We start from the raw sequence: 22068 nt of genomic DNA on the forward strand, positions 1-22068 counted from the left end.
ATTTTATTTATTTTATTTTATTTTATTAATTTTTAATATTTTTATTTTTATTTTTTTATTGCGTAATCACATTTTTTTTTAATTTTTCTAAACATATATTTTTAAAAATACATATTTTCCTGATTTTTTTCACAGAGAGGAAGGGAGAGGGATAGAGAGTCAGAAACATCGATGAGAGAGAAGCATCGATCAGTTGCCTCCTGAACGCCCCCCACTGGGGATGTGCCGGCAACCAAGGTCCATGCCCTTGGCAGGAATCGAACCCAGGACCCTTCAGTCTGCAGGCCGGCGCTCTATCCACTGAGCCACACCGGTCAGGGAAGATTTATATTTCTGATCTTTATTTTATACATTTCAATGCCATTGAACAAAGAAAAATCAACCAAGAAAGAAATGCGTTGGCGTGTCCCCCCTGACACGCGTGTCACAGGTTCGCCGTCGCTGGTTTAGGGGCGCCAGTGAGTCTATTGGGAAACAAAGTATCCAGTGGGCATCTCGGCTGATACATTGTAGCAGCTGTGGCTGCTCACCGGAAGCCGGACTTCCGGTCCACGGAGACACCCTGTCCAGGGACGTTCTGTTCTGTGTGTGTATTTGAGAGCGTGTCTGTGGGCCCTGACCGGTGTGACTCAGTGGATAGGGCGTCGGCCTGCAGACTGAAGGGTCCTGGGTTCGATTCCGGACGAGGGCACCCAAAATAATAATTAATAATAATAATAAATAATAATAATAATAATAAAGAGTGCCTGTGGGTTGGAGACAATTCATTCTTTCATTCCTGGTGGATTTTTTTTTAAAATATATTTTATTGATTTTTTTACAGAGAGGAAGGGAGAGGGACAGAGAGTTAGAAACATCGATGAGAGAGAAACATCGATCAGCTGCCTCCTGCACGCCCCCCACTGGGGATGTGCCCGCAACCAAGGTACATGCCCCTGACCGGGAATCGAACCCGGGACCCTTCAGTCCGCAGGCCGACGCTCTACCCACTGAGCCACACCAGCCAGGGCTCAAATTGAAATTCTTATTTTTTATTTTATTTTATATTTTTTTAAAATATATTTTATTGATTTTTTAACAGAGGGACAGAGCGTCAGAAACATCGATGAGAGAGAAGCATCGACCAGCTGCCTCCTGCTCGCCGCCTGCTGGGGATGTGCCCGCAACCAAGGTCCATGCCCTTGACCGGAATCGAACCCGGGACCCCTCAGTCCGCAGGCCGACGCTCTATCCACTGAGCCACACGGGCCAGGGCTTAATTGCAATTCTTATTTTTTTAAAAAAAAATCCCTTTGCGGGCTGCAAAGGCTCGCCTGGATTTTCCTTGTGTGTTGGCGCCACCTGGTGGCGCATGGCGGTAGAGGCCGCCTGCCAGGTAGCTTTGCTCAAGGTCAAAAGGGGTCAGATGGTGCTCACCTGGGTCTGGGCAGGTGGGATGCTCTGGGCTGAGTGGCCACCGGGTCTCCCTTTGGGTCGGAACATGGTGCTGGTTCCGGTGGCTTTTGGGTCATGGGGGTCGCTGATTGAGGAGACGCCACCGTGAAGGGTCTCCCACAGGAAACGAGAGGGTGTCCCAAAATTCACGCAAGATTTGAGTTTGGCGTGAACATGAATAACAGCAGCAACAAAACATAAAAGCCTGATTTGACTCCGTTTATTGAACCAGTTGATTGGATCAGATTCTCATATCTGTTGCCCTTAGATGTCAATCCCTTCGATTGGATCAGCATCACCAAGTACCAATGATGGCCCAGGAGCAGGGACCAGGAAGACCAACGAAGACCGCGGCTTTGCATCTGTGTAAGCAAAGCTGTGGAGGCCATGGACCCAAGGTGCTATTCCATCCATAAACCCTAGACTGTGTCCTTTATGAATCAATAAAAAAATTACAATTTTTCATTATAAACCTGTGTTTTCCATCAAAATTACTTCTTGCGTGCATTTTGGGACGCCCTTTAGATGTTGGGTCGATATGATGGGGACTTAAAAGAACAGAGAGAAACCCGGCTGGTATGGCTCAGTGGTTGGGCATCGATCGACCTGGGAACCAGGAGGTCCCGGGTTCAATTCCCGGTCAAGGGCACAGGCCCGGGTTGCGGGCTCCATTCCCAGTAGGGGGCTTGCGGGAGGCAGCCGGTCCATGGTTCTCTCTCATCATGGATGTTTCTCTCTCTCTCTCCCTCTCTCTGAAATGAATAGGAATATACGGCTCTAGCCGGTGTGGCTCAGCGGGTAGAGCGTCCGCCCGCGGACTGAAAGGGCCCGGGTTCGATTCAGGTGAAGGGTGGGTAGCGTGGTTGTAGGTTCCCGGGGCCCCAGTCAGGGGTGCGTGCAGGAGGCCGCCAATCAATGTCTCTGCCTCTCATCGATGTTTCTCTCTGTCTCTCCTTCCCCACCTTCCACGCTCTCTAAAAATCAATGGAAAAGGACCCTTGGGTGAGGATTAACAACAACGGTCTATATCCATACTAATAAAAGGGCCATATGCTAATTAGACCAAGTCGACCGGACATCTTCCGGATGTCCGACTTCCTTCCGGACAAAGCCGTTGGGGCAGGGGCTGAGGCAGAGGTGGTTAGGGGCAATCAGGCCTGCAGGGGGGACAGTTAGGGGGCGATGAGGCCGTCAGGGGACCAGTGAGGGGGGTGATTAGGGGCGATCAGGCAGGCAGGCAGGCAGTGGAGCTATTAGGAGCCAGTGGTCCCAGATTGCTAGAAGGATGGGGCCTAAACCAGCAGTCGGACATCCCCCGAGGGGTCCCTGATTGGAGAGGGTGCAAGCTGAGCTCAGAAACCACCCCCCCCTCAATGCATGAATTTTGTGCACCGGGCCTCTAGTCTATATATGAAAGGCTAATATGCAAAGGGTCCCCTCAGGAGTTCGACCGGGGGACCGGTAGTACGATCGCTAGCTATGACGTGAGCTGACCACCAGGGGGCAGACGCTCAACGCAGGAGCGGAAACCACAGGCATGGGAACATGGAAGAGACGGATGAATCTCAGAGGGAAGCAGGAGGGGGGAGGCGAGAAGAGATCAACCAAAGATCTTATATGCATGCTAGAGGCCCAGTGCACGAATTCGTGCACCAGTGGGGTCCCTTGGCCTGGCCTGCGGGGATCAGGCCGAAACCGGCTCTCTGACATCCCCCGTGGGGTCCCGGATTGTAAGGGGGTGCAGGCCATGCCGAGGAACCCCACGGGTGCACGATCGGGAGCGGGAAGGGCACCAGGGTGTGTCCAGTCCATCTTGCTCAGTCCCGATCGGCCGGACCCCAGCAGCAAGTTAACCTGCCTGTCAGAGCGTCTGTCCCCTGGTGGTCGGTGCACGTCACAGCGACTGGTTGACCCGTCGACTGTCTGCCCCCTGGTGGTCAGTGCACGTCACAGCGACTGGTAGACCAGTCGACTGTCTGCCCCCTGGTGGTCAGTGCACGTCATAGCGACTGGTCGACCAGCCGACTGTCTGCCCCTGGTGGTCAGTGCACGTCACAGCGACTGGTCGACCAGCCGACTGTCTGCCCCTGGTGGTCAGTGCACGTCATAGCGACTGGTCGACCAGCCGACTGTCTGCCCCCTGGTGGTCAGTGCACGTCACAGCGACTGGTAGACCAGCCGACTGTCTGCCCCTGGTGGTCAGTGCACGTCATAGCGACTGGTCGACCAGCCGACTGTCTGCCCCCTGGTGGTCAGTGCACGTCACAGCGACTGGTCGACCAGCCGACTGTCTGCCCCCTGGTGGTCAGTGCACGTCACAGCGACTGGTCGACCAGCCGACTGTCTGCCCCCTGGTGGTCAGTGCACGTCACAGCGACTGGTAGACCCGTCGACTGTCTGCCCCCTGGTAGTCAGTGCACGTCATAGCGACTGGTCGACCCGTCGACTGTCTGCCCCCTGGTGGTCAGTGCTCGTCACAGCGACTGGTCGACCCGTCGACTGTCTGCCCCCTGGTGGTCAGTGCTCGTCACAGCGAGCAGTTGAGCGGCCTTAGCATATCATTAGCATATTACGCTTTGATTGGTTGACCGGCCGACCGGCCGACGGGACCATTAGCATATTAGGCTTTTTATCCCATAGGATTCCGTCCAAAAATGGCTCATCCGCTCAGACAGGAAATGAGATGGGGGTGGTGATTCCCTTCGCGGGGGTAACGAGGGGGGATCGCAATTATACTTGGAAGCCTCAAATCTTCCTCCAAAACCCTGGCCTCCTGCACGCCCCCTAGTGGGGACCGAGACCCCCCCCACCCCCAACCCGGGCATGTGTCCTGATTGGAAATCGAACCGTGACCTCCTGGTTCAAAGGGTCGGCGCCCAACCACTGAGCCGCACTGGCCGGGCGGGCCTGGCTTTAAATATTTAATGTGCCAGGGCTTCCGGGAAGAAGAATTAAAAAGGAAATCTGATTCTTCATGAGGTTGTGTTTCTCATAAGTGTTTCCCCTGAGGCAGCAAAAGTTCCCCCTCTTTTTAAAGTTATTATTTCTTATTAAAAAGATAAAGAGACGCCTGATGTCTCATTAGCCCCAGAAAAATATGGTGTTTATTTCTGCTCCATGACAAACGCCAACGGGTTACCGATTGGGGTCCCAGGAGGGGACAGTGGCTTCGCCGGCCCTTGGCCAGCGGAGGGCGGACGATGGATTGCGTTTTGCTGTTTAAATTATGCAACTGAATTATTCCCTAAGTGGTGAGATTCATGTTCGGTGTCAACCACCGGGCCCTTTGCGTTCGGAGCGGCTCATTCTTCATCCCGGCGAAGAATACGATGGCATCGGGCGGTTGGCCAGGAACGGCGGACAAAAGGAGATTTCACGGTCCGGCCAGGGTGGCTCAGTGGTTGGCGTCGGCCTAGGAACCGGGAGGTCAGGGTTCGATTCCCGGTCAAGGGCACAGGCCCGGGTTGCGGGCTCCATCCCCAGTGGGGGGCGTGCAAGAGGCGGCCGGTCCATGATTCTCTCTCCTCGTAGATCTTTCTCTCGCTCTCTGAAATCAGTAAAAATATATTAAATAAAAATATCCTCAGGTAAGGATTAAATAATAATAATAATAATAATAGCAATAAATTATCCCTCAGTCTTCCATATATATAAAAATCTAAGCAACCGAAAGACCGGTCGACCGGTCGCTATGACGCACACTGACCACCAGGGGGGGTGGACGCTCAACACAGGAGCTGCCCCCTGGTGGTCAGTGTGGTCTCACAGCCAACCTCCTGCTGACCCTCCCGTGGTTCCTTCCTCCGGCGGCCGGCCAGCCCCCTCCTCCCCCCCTCGCACCTGTGCACGAATTCGTGCACCGCGCCTCTAGTGAAAAAATAAACAGATAAATAAGTCAATGAGGAAGGAAGGATAATTCTGCCTTTTTAAAAACAGAAAGAAAAGCAAAGATGGCTCTCTGGGGACAAAGGGGCATTTTCAGACTTGGGGAGTGACTGAATGGGGTTCACCCTACTCCACCCCCCACCCTCCCCTCACACAGGCACCCTCGTCCCGTTGACCCCAGGACCTTTGCACGTGCTAATTCCTGCGCCCAGAACGTTCTTCCACCCCCTTTTGGAGACATGAATGCCACTTCCTTCTATGGCAGTGGTTCCCAAGAACGAGTGAACAGCCCTGGCCGGTGTGGTTCAGTGGGTAGACCGTCAGCCTGCGGAATGAAGGGTCCCAGGTTCGATTCCCGGTCAAGGGCACAGGCCCGGGTTGCGGGCTCGATCCCCAACCAGTAGGGGCCGTGCAGGAGGCAGCCGGTCCATGATTCTCTCTCGTCATGGATGTTTCTCTCTCTCCCTCTCCCTTTTCCTCTGAAATAAGTAAATAATAATGTAAAAAAAAGAGCATGCCTTAACAGTGAATTTTTTTTTGCATTTGTGATGGCTCTAGGGGCCTCATCTAAGGCAGATTAACAGATATGGTGACGTATTTATGCATCGCACTTCTCTGTTCTGTGTTTTGAGTCTTCATTGGCGATTTTTTCTTATCCCTTCATATTATTATTATTAAAATATATTTTATTTTATTTTTTTAAATACATTTTATTCATTTTTTACCGAGAGGAAGGGGGAGGGCTAGAGAGCTAGAAACATCGATGAGAGAGAAACATCGATCAGCTGCCTCCTGCACGCCCCCCACTGGGGATGTGCCCGCAACCCAGGTACATGCCCTTGACCGGAATCGAACCCAGGACCCTTCCGTCCGCAGGCCGGCGCTCTATCCACTGAGCCACACCAGCCAGGGCATATTACTATTATTATTATTATTATTATTAACAATTTCGTAATGATTTCTTCCCCATTACGCCCACCGTCCTTCGGATCTTTTTTTTCTCTCTTTCCTGGATGCCATGTTCTTGGGAAGCTTCTGGAGACCGAGTTCCTGGCCTTTTAATCTTCCTCCGCGTGAATAGGAGTTCGCTTTTTGAAGAATAAGATTTACCCTGAGTGGCCAGCTCACGATGGCCAACCCATCGGTCATTCATGGACACGTCCAAAATCACTGAATATTGAAAACTCCCTAAGGCAGCCAGTGGTCGGCAAACTCATGAGTCAACGGAGCCAAATATCAACAGGACGACGACTGAAATCTCTTTGGAGAGCCGAATTTTTTAAACTTAAACTATATAGGCAGGTACATTGTTATTCACGTAATGAGGGTACGCCTAGGGCTTAGGAAGAGCCACACTCAACGGGCCAAAGAGCCGCATGTGGCTCGCGAGCCGGGGTTTGCCGACCATGGTCCTAAGCAAATACTCTCAAGGTTTATTATTATTATCATTATTATTAATTATTTGCATAACTAATTCGCTTCATTGTACTGACTGGGGTGGTCATCATCATCTGGCCACTCAGTGTATATATGTATGAATACATGTATGTATATATGTATATATGTGTATACATATGTATATGTGTATATATGTGTATATATGTATAGGGTGTCCCAAAATTCACGCAAGATTTGAATTTTGCATGACCATTGACAACAACAACAACAAAAAATAAAAGCCTAATTTGAGTCGGTTTATTGAATCCGATTCTAATATCTGTTGCCCTTAGATGTCAATCCCTTCGATTCGATAAGCATCACCAAGGACCAATGACGGCCCAGGAGCAGGGACAAGGAAGACCAATGAAGACCGCGGCTTTGCGTCTGTGCCAGCAAAGCCGGGGAGGCCAGTGACCCGATGTGCTATACCATACATAACCCTAGACTGTGTCCTTTATGAATCAAGAAAAAGTTTACAATTTTTAGTTATAAACCTGTGCTTTCTGTCAGAATGACTTCTTGCGTGAATTTTGGGACACCCTCTATTTGCAGACGGGCAACGAGCAAGAATCTGAATGCCTTTCGAAAAAATGGAAATATTCTGGAGGCGGTTGGGCCCGGCCGGCTTCCCACGCGGGAGACGGAGCCACACACACCAGGCCTTACACAAGGGTCCCTGTGTCCGGCCGCTCGCTGGACCCGGAGGAAAGAATGCAATGGAGGGAGGAGCTGTGTGCGGGGTAGGAAGCCCCATTGAAGAACCCCAGGCCCTTTGGGGATATTTCTGGCTCACGGGCGGCCGGGATTACATGGCCTCCTTCCCAGGAGTCGTCTGGGTTTTGGGTGTGTCCTTGAGAAGCCAAGCTTTTGGCCCTGACCAAACGGGAAATTGATTTTTTAAAAAAATACATAAACCAGAGGCCGGGTGCGCGAATTCGTGCACCAGTGGGGTCCCTCGGCCTGGCCTGCGGGATCGGGCTGAAACCGGCTTTCTGACATCCCCTGAGGGGTCCCGGATTGCGAGAGGGTGCAGGCCAAGCCGACGGACCCCACGGGTGCACGATCGGGGCCGGGGAGGGACGCGGGAGGTTGGCCAGACCGGCTGGGACCGAGGGAGGGCTCCAGGGTGTGTCCGGCCGTCTCACTCAGTCCTGATCGGCCGGACCCCAGCAGCAAGCGAACCTACCGGTGGGAGTGTCTGACCCCTGGTGGTCAGTACAGTTAGGGGGTGATCAGGCCAGCAGGGGAGCAGTTAGGGGCGATCAGGCAGGCAGTCCAGCGATTAGGAGCCAGCAGTCCTGGATTGTGAGACGGATTGGGCCTAAACCGGCAGTCGGACATCCCCCGAGGGGTCCCGGAGTGGAGAGGGTGCAGGCTGGGCTGAGGGAACCCTCCCCTGACACAATGTGCATGTATTTCGTGCACTGAGCCTCTAGGAAATAAAATAAAATGCTAATCAGTTTCCAGCCATAAGTGGATCTAGCATTGGGGCCAAGCTGCCTGGGCTTGGCAGTAGCTGCTGTGAATTTGTGTGGCCAGCCCTGACCGGTGTGGCTCAGTGGACAGAGCGTCAGCCTGCGGACTGAAGGATCCCGGGTTCAAGTCCGGTCAAGGGCATGTACCTTGGTTGCGGGCACATCCCCAGTGGGGGGCGTGCAGGAGGCAGCCAATCGATGTTTCTCTCTCATCATCGATGTTTCTAACTCTCTATCCCTCTCCCTTCCTCTCTGTAAAAAACTCAAGAAAAAATATTTTTTTTAAAAAAAGAAAATACGTAGAAAAGGGAATTGCTCTTTGAAGAGCCACTTTATCCCAGAACAAACAAGGAAGATGATGTTCTTAGAATCGTCTCTCAGGGGGACGGCTTTGCAGAAGACAAACATCTCTGAGAGGATCTCAGATTCTGCTTTCATAGTCGGCCGATTGCCATAAAGACATGCTTTGCAGTCTGGCCGGTGTGGTTCAGTGGATAGAGCGTCGGCCTGCAGACTGAAGGGTCCTGGGTTCGATTCCCAGTCAAGGGCACAGGCCCGGGTTGCAGGCTCCATCCCCAACCAGTAGGGGGCGTGCAGGAGGCGGCCGGTCCAGGGTTCTCTCTCATCATCGATGATGTTTCCATCTCTCTCTCCCTCTCCCTTCCTCTCTGAAATCCATACAAATAAGTTAAAAAATAAATATATCTATGATCTGACTCTTAAAATAAGTCCACTCCCTGACCTCACACCTTCATTTCTTTCGTTGAATAAAAACAACAAACAAAATCGCAACTGCCCAGCAGGGGGCGTGCGGGAGGCGGCCGGTCCAGGGTTCTCTCTCCTCCTGGATGTTTCCATCTCTCTCTCCCTCTCCCTTCCTCCCTGAAATCAACAAAAATATGTTTATTATTTTTTTTTCACGGCAGCTGAGCAGATCCTCTGAGTCTCCATCGTGTAATTTTTTTTGTTTTTGTTTTTGTGGCAAAAAAGCAGCCACTTTTAGGGGAACCCCAGGTCTCCGTGGAGACGGTGGTAACAAAACAACAGACTCTGAGGATGAGTCATAGCCCATCAGATAAGGGAGGGGGTAAGGGGGAGGGGGGACAGCGTCCTGGGTCGTTCTCTCTCTCTCTCTCTCTCTCTCTCTCTCTCTGGTCGCCCCTAACAGCCTCCGCCTCAGCCCCACCACCATGGCTTTGTCCGGAAGGACGTCCGGAAGGACGTTCGGAAGGACGTCCTCGCTGTTCCCCAGTGGGTGGTAAAACTCACCAGAAATGTCCCCAAGATCGAAGATCAAGCAAGTTTCCTCTTCCTTCTGCGTAGATCGGTGGTTCCCCAACTTTCCTTGGCCGGGGCACCCCCTAAGCATCTCTACAACCCTGATGCCCCCCCCTCCCCGCCCCCATCGAGACACAGAATTCTTCTTCTTCAGAAAGCGAACTCCTATTCTATCGGAAGGGCCCTACGAGGCCACTCCCTTGGTCTGCCGTCGCTGCCAAAGAAGACGGCGGCGTCCACGAACGAGAAAATATAAGAGAACAGAAGGGGCCGCGGGCAAACCGAGGAAGAATTCACTAAGAAATTGTTTAAAACAGCCCTGGCCGGTGTGGCTCAGTGGATAGAGCCTCGGCCGGCGGACTGAAGGGTCCCGGGTTCGATTCCCGGTCAAGGGCACGTACCTGGGTTGTGGGCACATCCCCAGTGGGGGGCGTGCAGGAGGCAGCTGATCCATGTTTCTCTCTATCCCTCTCCCTTCCTCTCTGTGAAAAACCAATAAATATATTAAAAAATAAATTAAAAAAAGACAGAAAAAGAAATTGTTTAAAATAATCATAATAATGACAGGAAGTGAAAGGGATGAAAACGGCAAGTAGAGTTTCAAGACACAGAATAGAGAAATGAAAGGCATGAATACATCAAAATGTATATACATATACATACTAGAGGCCCGGTGCATGAAATTCATGCACGGGGTTGGGGGGGGAGGAGAAGAAGAGGGGGGGTCTCCCTCAGCCCGGCCTGCGCCCTCTCCAAACCGGGACCCCTCGGGGGATGTCCGACTGCCGGCTTAGGCCCGATCCCTCTCGCAATCCAGGACTGCTGGCTCCTAACTGCTCACCTGCCTGCCTGATCGCCCCTAACCACTCTGCCTGCTGGCCTGCTCCCCCCCAACTTCCCTCCCCTCCTGGCCTGATCGCCCCTAACGACCTCTGCCTCGGCCAAGCCACCATGGCTTTGTCCGGAAGGATGTCCGGAAGGTCTCCCGGTCTAATTAGCATATTACCCTTTTCTTAGGATAGATAGAGGCCTGGTGCATGGGTGGGGGCCGGCAGGTCTGGCCTGAAGGGGGTTCCGGATCAGGGTGGGGGGCCCCTTGGGGAGCGTGGCCAGCCTGGGCAGGGGGCTGGGGTGGTTTGCAGGCTGGCCACACCCCCATTGGGGTGGGGTTCACCCCCGGGGGGTGTGGCCGGCCTGGGCGAGGGGCTGGGGTCCCTATGGGAGTGGTTTGCAGGCTGGCCACGCCCCCAGCTTTGTCCGGAAGGATGTTTGGAAGGTCTCCCAGTCTAATAAGCATATGACTCTTTTATGCGTATAGATTAGGGGTGGGCAACCCCTGGCACGCGTGCCAAACACGGGACAGCGGTGTGGATCAGTGGTTAGAGCATCCCCTCATAAACCAAAGGGCCAAGGGTTCGATTCCCGGTCAAGGGCACATGCCCGGGTTGCGGGCTCGGTACCCAGTAGGGGGCGTGCAGGAGGCAGCCGGTCCATGATTCTCTCTCATCCCTGATATTTCTCTCTCTCTCCCTTCCTCTCTGAAATCAAGAAAAATAAATCCAAAATCAATAAAAGTAACACTTTCAAAGGCAGAGTTGCTTCTTGTTTTCCTCCCTGCAACTGTATATTTTGTTAAAATATATTTTATTGATTTTTTCACAGGGAGGAAGGGAGAGGAATAGAGAGTTAGAAACATCGATGAGAGAGAAACATCGACCAGCTGCCTCCTGCACGCCGCCCACTGGGGATGTGCCCGCAACCCAGGTCCATGCCCTTGGCCGGATTCGAACCCAGGACCCTTCAGTCTGCAGGCTGACGCTCTACCCACTGAGCCACACCGGCCAGGCCTGAAACTACCTTTTTAGATTCTGTCCTCTGTCCCCTGTCCGGCTCCTGTGCCTGTCAGACACCCCAGGTGGGCGTGGCCTGCGTGTCCCACCCCCTCTGGCCCGCCTCCCCCAATCCCTTCCGCCCTCCATCTTGAGTGACAGCTGCTGGCTCAGCAGGGCTGGGACTGGGGGGCGGGGGAGGTGGACGGGGGGTTGGGGTGTGTCTGTCGGGGGCTGAGTCACCCCGGGAGGAGCAGCCAAGTGCAAATCACTCGCAGATCCTGGGCTCGGACCGGCGGGTGCGATGCCAGAGGGTGACTCAGGCCGATTTCACGGCCTGAGATGTTGGCTGGGCGCCCACTGCGGACACTCGAGCAGAAATTTGAAGCTGAGCATTTTCCTTAAAAAAAAAAAAAAAAAAAAAAAGAGCCCTGGCCGGTGTGGCTCAGTGGGTAGCGCGTCGGCCTGCGGACTGAAGGGTCCCGGGTTCGATTCCGGTCAAGGGCATGGACCTTGGTTGCGGGCTCATCCCCAGTGGGGGGAGTGCAGGAGGCAGCTGATCGAAGTTTCTCTCTCATCGATGTTTCTAACTCTCTGTCCCCTCTCCCTTCCTCTCTGTAAAAAATCAATAAAATATATTTTTAAAAAAATGGTTAAAAGTCGCAGTGGAATCCTATGAACAAGATAAACAGGTGGATGGCAAGGACCCAGAGCCACGGGAGCCGGGAACAGAGTGTGGAATCTGGGAGGGAGGGGGGGGTGGGTGTGTACTTTAGTTAGGGGCGATCAGGACGGCAGGGGAGAGCAGTTAGGGGCGATCAGGCCGGCAGGGGAGAGCAGTTAGGGGCGATCAGGCCTGCAGGGGAGAGCAGTTAGGGGCGATCAGGCGGCAGGGGAGAGCAGTTGGGGGTGATCAGGCCGGCAGGGGAGAGCAGTTGGGGGTGATCAGGCCGGCAGGGGAGAGAGCAGTTAGGGGCGATCAGGCCGGCAGGGGAGGGCAGTTAGGGGGGCGATCGGGCCGCAGGGAGGGCGGTTGGGGGCGATCAGGCCAGCAGGGGGAGAGCAGTTAGGGGCGACCAGGCCGGCAAAGGGAGAGCAGTTATGGGTAATCAGGCCAAGAAGGGGAGAGCATTTAGGGGCGACCAGGCCGGCAGGGGAGAGCAGTTAGGGGGCGACCAGGCCGGCAGGGGAGAGCAGTTGGGGATCAGGCCGGCAGGGGAGAGCAGTTAGGGGCGATCAGGTCGGCAGGGGGAGCACCAGTTAGGGGCGATCAGGCCGGCCGGGGAGAGGGCAGTTAGGGCGCGATCAGGTCGGCATGGGGAGCAGTAGCAGTTAGGGGCGATCAGGCCGGCAGGGGAGAGCGGTAGGGGCGATCAGGCCGGCCGGGGCGGGCGTTAGGGCTATCGGGCCGGCAGGGCGAGGCGGTTAGGGGCGATTCAGGCCATCAGGGGAGCGCAGTTAGGGGCGACCAGCAGGCCGCCGGGGAGAGCAGAGTTAGGGGGGTAATCAGGCCAGAAGGGGGAGCGCAGTAGGGGCTGACCAGGCCGGCAGGGGAGAGCAGTTAGGGGCGATCAGGCCGGCAGGGGAGGGCAGTTAGGGGCGATCAGGCCGGCAGGGGTGAGCAGTTAGGGGCGATCAGGCCAGCAGGGGAGGGCAGTTAGGGGTGATCAGGCCGGCAGGGGAGAGCAGTTGGGGGTGATCAGGCTGGCAGGGGAGGGCAGTTAGGGGCGATCAGGCCGGAAGGGGAGGGCAGTTAGGGGCGATCAGGCCGGCAGGGGAGGGCAGTTAGGGGGCGACCGCCCCACCTACCCCCAAAAGATAGAGCCTTTCACTCGCTCTCCCTGGCCCCACGGGGCTGGAAGGAGGTCCCGTTGGAGCTTGGATGGGGCTGTGGAGAGAAGAGGGGGGTCCCCTCCCGGCCCCCCCCCCCCCAGTTTGATGAGCAGGGAGCGTGTGGAGGGCGCAGGGTGCGCCTTAAGGAGGGGCGGGGTTTGGAGGAGAAATTATGGGGATCGGGTCCCTCCCGGACACTTTTGGGGGAACCCGGGGGTCCCCGTTCGCAGCAGATAGAGGTCCCCCAACTTTTTCTCGGCTCAGCCATCCAGGGGGAGACCCGGCCCGCTCCCCCCACCCCTCCCCCAGCTCCGTGCGCGCACCCAGCAGCGGGACCCGGTCGGCCACAGGCGGGGCCCCGGGGGCAGACGGGACAGGGCGCCAGGGCCGCGCCCCTTCGCCTCCACCAGCCGCCGGCTCCGCCCTGGGCCGGGGCGGGGCGGGGTGGGGTGTGTGTCGGGGGTGGGGGGTGGGGTCTGTCCCCCGGCACCGCCGCCCCGCGCCCTGGAGACTGAGGATCCTGCCTTGTGCGCGCACCGGGCTCACCATGGCGCGCTGGGCGGTCCTCGCGCTGCTGCTGATCGGCCTCCTGGACGCTCGGGTGTCCGGCCAAGGTGAGCGCGCGGCCGGGCTGTTGGGGGGACCCAGTGGGGGGGGACCAGGTCCCAGGGGAAGGCGGAGGGCGCACGGGGTGGGAGAGGGTCTTGGGGGGCGCACCGCGTAGGGGAGGGTCTTGGGGAGGGGCGCACGGGGTGGGTGGGCGCGCTGAGGACGGGCCCGGGCGCGAAGGGGTCCTGGGAACGGAAGGGGGGGCGCGCGAAGTTGACGGGGGCGCACGGGGTGGGATGGGACCCTCATGGGGAGCGCACGGGGGCCCCCTGCGCTCTCTCCGCCGCCGCCGGGAGCGACTCGGGGTGCCCACGCGTGGCCGACGCCCCGAGGAGGCAGCCGAGTGAGTTTCCTGCAACTTTTTTTTTTCCCTGGGCCGCGCGAATCCTCACCTTTTTTTTCTCAAAATCCCCAGCTCCGAATAGTCAGTCGCCAGGCCTGGGAGCGGTGCAATTCGGTTTCCGAACTCCGTGGGGTTCGGGGGGACCCGCTTTGGGGCGCCCCCCTCCCACCCCGCGTGGGCCGGGTTCTCCCCCGAAGCGCGCGCCTTTGTTCTGGGGCGCGCGCGCAGCCACGCCCGGCCTCTCCGGCCTAAATTTGGACGCGGCTCGGGAGCCTGACAGCCGGGCTGGGCGGGAGGCGGGGGAAGGTTAGACAAACAGTCCGCCCTGGACACGGGCAGAAACACGTGGAGAAACACGGTCTCAAACTCGCCGAGTGTCTCCGGGACGCCGGGATCCGAGCGCTGGCGGGGGTGGCGGGTGGAGGGGGGCCCGGGGGGAGGGGGCGCACTGGTCTGGAGACAGAGAAGCAACGGATACAATGTTGCCAACGGGGGGGCTCGGTGGATACAATGTTGCAAGGAGAGGATTCCGGAAACGGGGTTTCCCGGAGAAAAGACCGGAACGGGTCCTCAAATGGATACAATGTTGCCACCGGGCCCTCGGTGGATACAATGTTGCTAATTGGACCCTCTCTGGATACAATGTTGCAAGGAGAGGATTCCGGAAACGGGGTTTCCCGGGGGGGAGGGGGGGGGGGGAGACAGGACAGGGTCCCATTGGATACAATGTTGCAAAGGAGAGAGCATTCAGGAAACGCAAAGTTTTCCGAGGAGGGAAACCAGGCGCTTCCCCGCCTCCCTCCCCCCCCCCCCCCCCCCCCCCCCGCCGCCGCGCCGCCATCCCGGCCAATTCCAAGTTTGCGATTTTCTTTCTCCTTTTTAAAATGGAAGCTGGATCGGGTCTTGTCTGCCCCTCCTTCCCTCCTTCCCTTCCCCCCTCCCTTCTTTTTAAAGGGAGAGTGGAGCCCTGGCCGGTGTGGCTCAGTGGGTACGGCGTCGCCCCGCGGACTGAAGGGTCCCGGGTTCGATTCCCGGTCAAGGGCATGGACCTTGGCTGCGGGCACATCCCCAGTGGGGGGCGTGCAGGAGGCAGCTGATCGATGTGTCTCTCGCATGGATGTTTCTGATTCTCTATCCCTCTCCCTTCCTCTCTGTAAAAAAAAATCAACAAAATATATTTTTTAAAAAATAATAAGGAAAGTTGGGGTATTGTCTGCCCCTTCGTCCCTTCCTTCCTTCCTCCCCCCCTCGCTCTGCTTTTTAAAGGAACTTTGAGGTGGTGGCCGGCGAGCCACCGGGTGTGGCGTTTGATAACTTTCTCCAGGAGTTTAACCGCTGCCTGATTGTTTATTATGTAATAAACAGCCATTCGTTTATGGGGCCAGGGGGCGGGCGTGGAGTTTCAGGGCCGGTTGGATGGGCGGATGGGGGGATGGGCCGATGGTCGGATGGGCGGATGGACGGATGGACGGATGGGCGGATGGGTGGATGGACGGATGGGCGGATGGACGGATGGGCGGATGGACGGATGGTCGGATGGACGGATGGATGGATGGTCCGATGGGCGGATAGGCGGATGGTCAGATCGGCGGATGGTCGGATGGATGGATGGTCCGATGGGCGGATAGGCGGATGGTCAGATGGGCGGAGGGCGGATGGACGGATGGACGGATGGTCGGATGGTCCGATGGACGGATGGTCAGATGGGCGGTGGACATACTTCTGGGACCAGAAATGGCAGGAACGAGAGAGGAGGCATCTGGAAAAATGACACCTGACTCATGGGGGACGTCTCTCTCTCTCTCTCTCTCTCTCGTTCCTACATGTCCTTCCTCATCCCACGGGACTGCCCCACCAACAAAATCATTTCTCTTTTTATTAAAGAAATATTTTTATTGATTTTAGACAGGAAGGGAGAGGGCGATGGAGAGAGAGAATCATGGACCGGCCGCCTCCTGCACGCCCCCTACTGGGGATCCAGCCCGCAACCCAGGCATGAGCCCTTGACCAGGAATCGAACCCGGGACCTCCTGGTTCCTAGGTGGACGCTCAACCACTGAGCCACACCGGCCGGGTTGTGGCAGAATTTATAAAACTCTCAGGGACCCTGGCCGGTGTGGCTCAGTGGACAGAGCATCGGCCTGCGGACTGCTGGGTCCTGGGTTCGATTTCCGGTCAAAGGCACCTGCCCGGGGTTGTGGGTTCGATCCCCACTGAGGGGCCTGCAGGAGGCGGCCGACCCATGCTTCCCTCTCGTCATGGATGTTTCTGTCTCTCTCTCCCTCCCCCCTTCCTCTCTCTGAAATCAATAAAAATATATATATTTTTTAAAAAAAAACACCAAACTCTCCGTGGCCGGGTGTCTCCGGGGCCGCCTCCCCCAGGGACGGAGGCCCTGATCTCATTTTAGGGAAAGAATTGACCCTGTGGCTTCCCTTGGGCCCATCGACCCTGGAGGGAGGGGTCCTGGCTGGGTTCCGTCCAGGATCCTCTGAGTCTGATTTTCCAGCCGACGTTTCCTTCAGGGGGAGACACAGGGACACCCCCGTGGAGATCCAGCTCCTCCTCCTCCTCCCCCTTCACCCCCTTTTTTCCAATCACGAGGGTCAGTTTTCGGGGAGAAGGGCCCGCCTGCGGGGATGACTGGGTGGGAGGATGTGTCTTTGCAGACTGGCCGGCCTTCCCTGGGTGTTCCTGGTCCTACGTCGCCTCGTTCAGAGGCCAGAGAGATATTTAATATATTTAATGCATTTTTTATTGATTTTTACAGAGAAGAAGGGGAGAGAGAGAAGCATCCAGGATGAGAGAGAATCATGGATCGGCTGCCTCCTGCACGCCCCCTATTGGGGGTCGAGCCTGCAACCCCGGGGCCTGTGCCCTGGACCGGGAATCGAACCCGGGACCCTTGTGTCTGAGGGCTGACGCTCTATCCACTGAGCCACACCGGCCAGGGCATTAAAAAAAATTATATATTTTTTCATTGATTTCAGAGAGGAAGGGAGAGGGAGAGAGAATCAGACAATCAATGATGAGTGAGAATCATGGATCGGCTGCCTCCCGCACGCCCCCCCACATTGGGGATGGAGCCCCTAACCCAGGCATGTGCCCTGGACCGGGAATCGAACCCGGGACCCTTCAGTCCCTGGGCCGATAAACTCCATGCACTGAGCCAAACCGGCCAGGGCCCATTCCTCTCTCCAGCTGGTCTGGCCCAGGAGTTCCCTTTCTTGAAATTCCTGTTTTAATTCTTTGCATTGCTGGGTTCTCCCTCCCCCTCCCCCAGCCCCCCACCCCCCCACCCCCCCAGTTTTGGGAGAGTAACAGATGGGTGTGTTTCGGCTTTATCTCAGGATGACTCAGTTTTGCCACCATCCCTGGTGTGGCCTCACGAGTCATATTAAAATTTTGCTTTTTTTTTTTTTTTAAATCCAAATCTCCGAAACAGGAAACATGATACTTCCTCTGTACGCACCGGGGGAGGTGGAGGCAAACCACAAAGCAGAGTTTTTGCAAAAAAAAGCCCATTGAAGGCCGGTGCACGGGCTGCGAGTCCAGGCCGGTGGGTGGGCCGCGTTCAAGGGGAGAATGGGGCCCCGGCCGGTGTGGCTCAGTGGGTAGAGCGTCGGCCTGCGGACTGAAGGGTCCCGGGTTCGATTCCCGGTCAAGGGCACATGCCCGGGTTGTGGGCTCGATCCCCAGCAGGGGGCGTGCAGGGGGCGGCCGGTCCGTGATTCTCTCTCATCTTTAATGTCTCTCTCCCTCTCCCTTCCTCTCTCTGAAATCAATAACAAATATATTTAAAAATCAATCAATGTGTCCAGCGGACTGCCTGCCTCGCCTCTGCCCGCTGCCCCTCTGTTCTCTGTATCGATGAGTCTGTTTTTTTTTAAATATATATATTTTTATCGATTTTTTTTTATAGAGAAAAAGAGAGGGATAGAGAGTTAGACACATCGATGAGAGAGAAGCATCGATCAGCCGCCTCCTGCACGCCCCCCACTGGGGATGTGCCCGCAACCCAGGCCCATGCCCTTGACCGGGAATCGAACCCGGGACCCTTCCGTCCGCAGGCCGACGCTCTACCCACTGAGCCACACCGGCCAGGGCTCCATGAGAGAGATCAGGGGATCCGTGTCTCTCTCCGGCCGGCCGGCCTATGTCTCTCAGCATCCTGCTCTCCAGGTCCCTCCGTGCGGTCTCAAAGGGTAAGAGGCCCTACCTTTTTCAGGGCTGCATAGTATTCCACGGTGTCCGTGGACCTCAGCTGTTTTTTAATCCACTCGTGGGGCCAATGGGCAGCTGGGCTGTTTCCAGATCTTAGCGATTGTCAATGGCGCTGCGATGGACATAGGGGAGCCCATGCCTTTTCTGATGGGTGTTTCTGGTTTCTGGGGATCTATTCCCTAGAAGTGGGGTCCCTGGGTCCAATGGCAGATCCGTGTTTAATTATTTGGGGAAACGCCATCCTGTTCTCGAGGGTGGCTGCTCCCATCGGCCTTCCCGCCAGCAGCAAACAAGGGTTCCCTTCTCTCCGCATCCTCGCCAGCACTTGTCGTTTGTCGATTTTTTAAAAAAATATATATTTTATTCGTTTTTTGCAGAGAGGAAGGGAGAGGGACAGAGAGTTAGAAACATCGATGATGAGAGAGAATCATCGATCAGCCGCCTCCTGCACGCCCCCCACTGGGGATGCGCCCGCAACCCAGGTACCTGCCCTTGGCCGGGAATCGAACCCGGGACCCTTCCGTCCGCAGGCCGGCGCTCTACCCACTGAGCCACACCGGCGAGGGCCCTTTTTTTTTTTGTGTATTTTTTTTTAAAATTTATTTGTATTGATTTCAGAGAGGAAGGGAGAGGGAGAAGGAGAGACATAGAAACATCCACGATGAGAGAGAATCAGGGACCGGCTGCCTCCTGCACGCCCACTACTGGGGGTCGAACCCACAACCCGGGGCCTGTGCCCTTGACCGGGAATCGAACCCGGGACCCTTCGGCCCGCAGGCCGGCGCTCTACCCACTGAGCCACACCGGCCGGGGCCCCGCAGTGTTCATCGTCCGGTGCGGACGGAGGGAGCGGCCGCCCCTGACATTCCCGAGCAGGGGATGCTGGGAAAAGATGAGTCATGCTCACGCCAGGCGCCCGGAATTCCTGCTTCCTCTGTTCCTGCAGCAACACCCGGGGGGCCTCCCAGGGACTTGGACGCAGACCCGAAGCGATGTGCCTGGCCCCGGCCGGTGCTGCTCAGTGGGTAGAGCGTCGGCCTGCAGACCAGAGGGTCCCGGGTTCGATTCCTGCTCAAGGGCACATGCCCGGGTTGTGGGCTTGATCCCCGGCCCGGGCTCTGGTCGGGGGTGGGGGGGCGGGGCGTGCAGGAGGCAGCCCATCGAGGTGTCTCTCTCATGTCGATGTTTCTCTCTCTCTCTCTCTCTAAAAATCAATGGTTCCCAGGGTGATTTTTTAAGGGGCGGCCGTTCGAGAAGGAGTGACGGACAGCGAATTTTATTTTTATTTTATTTTATTTTATTTTATTTTTTTATTTTATTTTATTATTTTATTTTATTTATTTTATTTAATTTTATTTTATTATTTTATTTTATTTTTATTATATTTATTATTTTATTTTATTTTATTATTTTATTTTATTTTATTATTTTATTTTATTATTTTATTTATTTTTATTTTATTTATTTTATTTTATTTTATTTTGTTTTATTTTATTTTATTATTTATTTTATTTTATTATTTTATTTTTATTTTATTTATTTTATTTAATTTTATTATTTTATTTTATTTTATTTTTATTTTATTTTGTTTTATTTTATTATTTTATTTTATTTTATTTTATTTATTTTATTTTTGCATTTCTTAGGGTTCTAGGCGCCTCGTCTGCAGGAGATAAATATCGATGGCGACATATTGGTGCCTTTCGAGTTCTCTGTTCTATGGCTTGAAGCGCTGCTATTGGCTATTTTTTCTTATCACTTCATATTATTATTATTATTATTATTAATTATTATTATTATTAATTATTATTTAAAACCATTCCTGAGTGATTTCTTCCTCGGGACTTGCATAGGCTTTTATTTCTCTCTTTCATGGGTGCCATGATGGTGTGGCCCAGTGGGTAGAGCGCCGGCCGGCGGACTGCAGGGTCCCGGGTTCGATTCCCGGTCAAGGGCGCGGACCTCGGTTATGGGGTTGATCCCCAATAGGGGGCGCGCAGGAGGCAGCCGATCGATGCTTCTCTCTCTTCCCCGTTTCTAACCCTCCATCCCTCTCCCATTCCTCTCTGTAATATTATTAAACTTTAAAATGCCTTTTGCTTTTTCCTCTTGAAATATGAATGTTTATGGCCGGTCACATCATTATTCTAGTTAAGGTCGTTTTTCTTGAGGAATGGGTGGGGGTTTGCAGGTGACATGATGATAGTTTAAAATCGTTTCTCTTTTTTTATTAAAATACACTTTTACTGATTTTTAGAGAAGGGAGAGGGAGAGAGAGATCAAAGATGAGAGAGAATCGCGGACCGGCCGCCTCCTGCACGCCCCGCACTGGGGGTTGAGCCCGCAACCCGGGCCTGTGCCCTTGGCCGGGAATCGAACCCGGGACCCTGCAGTCCGCAGGCTGGCGCTCTATCCACTGAGCCACACCAGCCAGGGCTAAAATCGTTTTTTTTCTTGAGGCAATAATGTTTATTACATATATTATTCTATTTAAGAAAAGAAATAAAAATAAAATATTAGGAAAAAGATGAGTGCAGAAATATCAGGTGAGGATTAACCACAACAACAACAACAACAAAATAATAATAATAATAGGGCGTAGGCCTGACCGGTGTGGCTCAGTGGGTAGAGCGTCGGCCTGCGGGCTGAAGGGTCCCGGGTTCAATTCCAGCCAAGGGCATGGACCTTGGTGGCGGGCACGTCCCCAGTGGGGGGTGTGCAGGAGGAGGCTGATCGATGATTCTCTCTCATCGATGTTTCTAACTCTCTATCCCTCTCCCTGCCTCTCTGTAAAAAAATCAATAAAATATTTTAAAAAATCAATATAATATATTTAAAAATAAAAAAAAGAAAGAAAGAAAAAAATGAAAACAAAATATTAAGGAAAAGATCAATGCAAAAATATCCTCAGGTCAGGATTAACCACAACAACAACAACAACAAAAAGTAATAATAATAGGGCGTTAAAAAAAAAAAGGAAAAGGGAATTTGTGGCCTGACGTTATCTGTGGACACAGAACCCATAAATTCTATCGTCTCTGCAGCCAACGGACGTGCAGGGCTATAGATTTATTATTTTTTTAAAGTCCTGCAAGAAGGCACTAAATACCAGCCAACTTCTGCTTTTATCCGCCGCCTTCTTGTGCGGAAAGGGTGTGGCCTCCGTGCAGACTGTGAGTTAAAACGATTGTTTTTTTGGGGTTTTCTTTTCCGGCGTGATCAGCAGAAAGTGGGCCTCGCCCGGTGGAAGGGTCCGGCCGGGAGAACTGTTGGGTGTTTGGCAGAAAAGGGAAGGTGTGGTTGGGGTTCAGGGGGAGGGGGAGGGGGGAAGTGGGGGGGGTATGAGCAGCTGCGTCCCAGGGATGGGGGCTGCGTGATGGTGAGGGTGGGGTGTCTACCGGCTGAGGAAGTGGCTTGAGGAGCGGGGACTTGGCTGGAGTGAGGGAGGGTGCGAGGGGGAGGCGGTAGATGCTGGGTAGAGGGGTGTGTGGGTGGACATGAGAGAGGATGGGTGGATGGATGGATGGACGGGCAGATGGACATGACAGATGATTGATGCATTGATGGATGGATGAATGAATGGATGGATGGATGGATGGACAGATGGACATGATAGATGATTGATGTATTGATGGATGGATGAATGGATGGATGGATGGATGGATGGATGGATGGATGGATGGATGGATGGATGGACAGGTGGACATGATGGATGATT

The 22068-nt window shown here is 54.4% G+C and overlaps 1 protein-coding gene and 1 long non-coding RNA gene across 6 annotated transcripts in view; one reads left to right on the top strand and one right to left on the bottom strand.

Moving 5' to 3' along the window:
* Nucleotides 1-4507: 4507 nt before the first annotated feature.
* LOC118657296 lies at nt 4508-14426 on the bottom strand. Of its 3 annotated transcripts, XR_004967976.1 has the most exons (4): nt 14176-14426; nt 11585-11741; nt 5504-5644; nt 4508-4981 (listed from the first exon to the last, which is right to left on the bottom strand). It is a non-coding gene; the product is annotated as an uncharacterized LOC118657296 (long non-coding RNA). The 3 variants fall into 3 exon arrangements; XR_004967975.1 differs by lacking the exon at nt 11585-11741 and having other exon boundaries at nt 14176-14422; XR_004967977.1 differs by lacking the exons at nt 11585-11741; nt 14176-14426 and adding an exon at nt 13151-13230.
* The window catches only part of CD99 (CD99 molecule (Xg blood group)), a 31666-nt gene continuing 23231 nt past the window's right edge, over nt 13634-22068 (top strand). The window contains exon 1 of one of the 3 annotated variants that reach the window (XM_036311127.1): nt 13634-13788. In XM_036311127.1, coding sequence (XP_036167020.1) covers nt 13722-13788 — 67 coding nt within the window. In that variant the 5' untranslated portion in view covers nt 13634-13721. The remainder of the gene's footprint in view (nt 13789-22068) is intronic. The other 2 variants (XM_036311125.1, XM_036311126.1) reach the window with 2 other exon arrangements.

Source organism: Myotis myotis, unplaced genomic scaffold (assembly GCF_014108235.1).
Source record: "Myotis myotis isolate mMyoMyo1 unplaced genomic scaffold, mMyoMyo1.p scaffold_m19_p_50, whole genome shotgun sequence".
Classification (NCBI taxonomy): Eukaryota; Metazoa; Chordata; class Mammalia; order Chiroptera; family Vespertilionidae; genus Myotis; species Myotis myotis.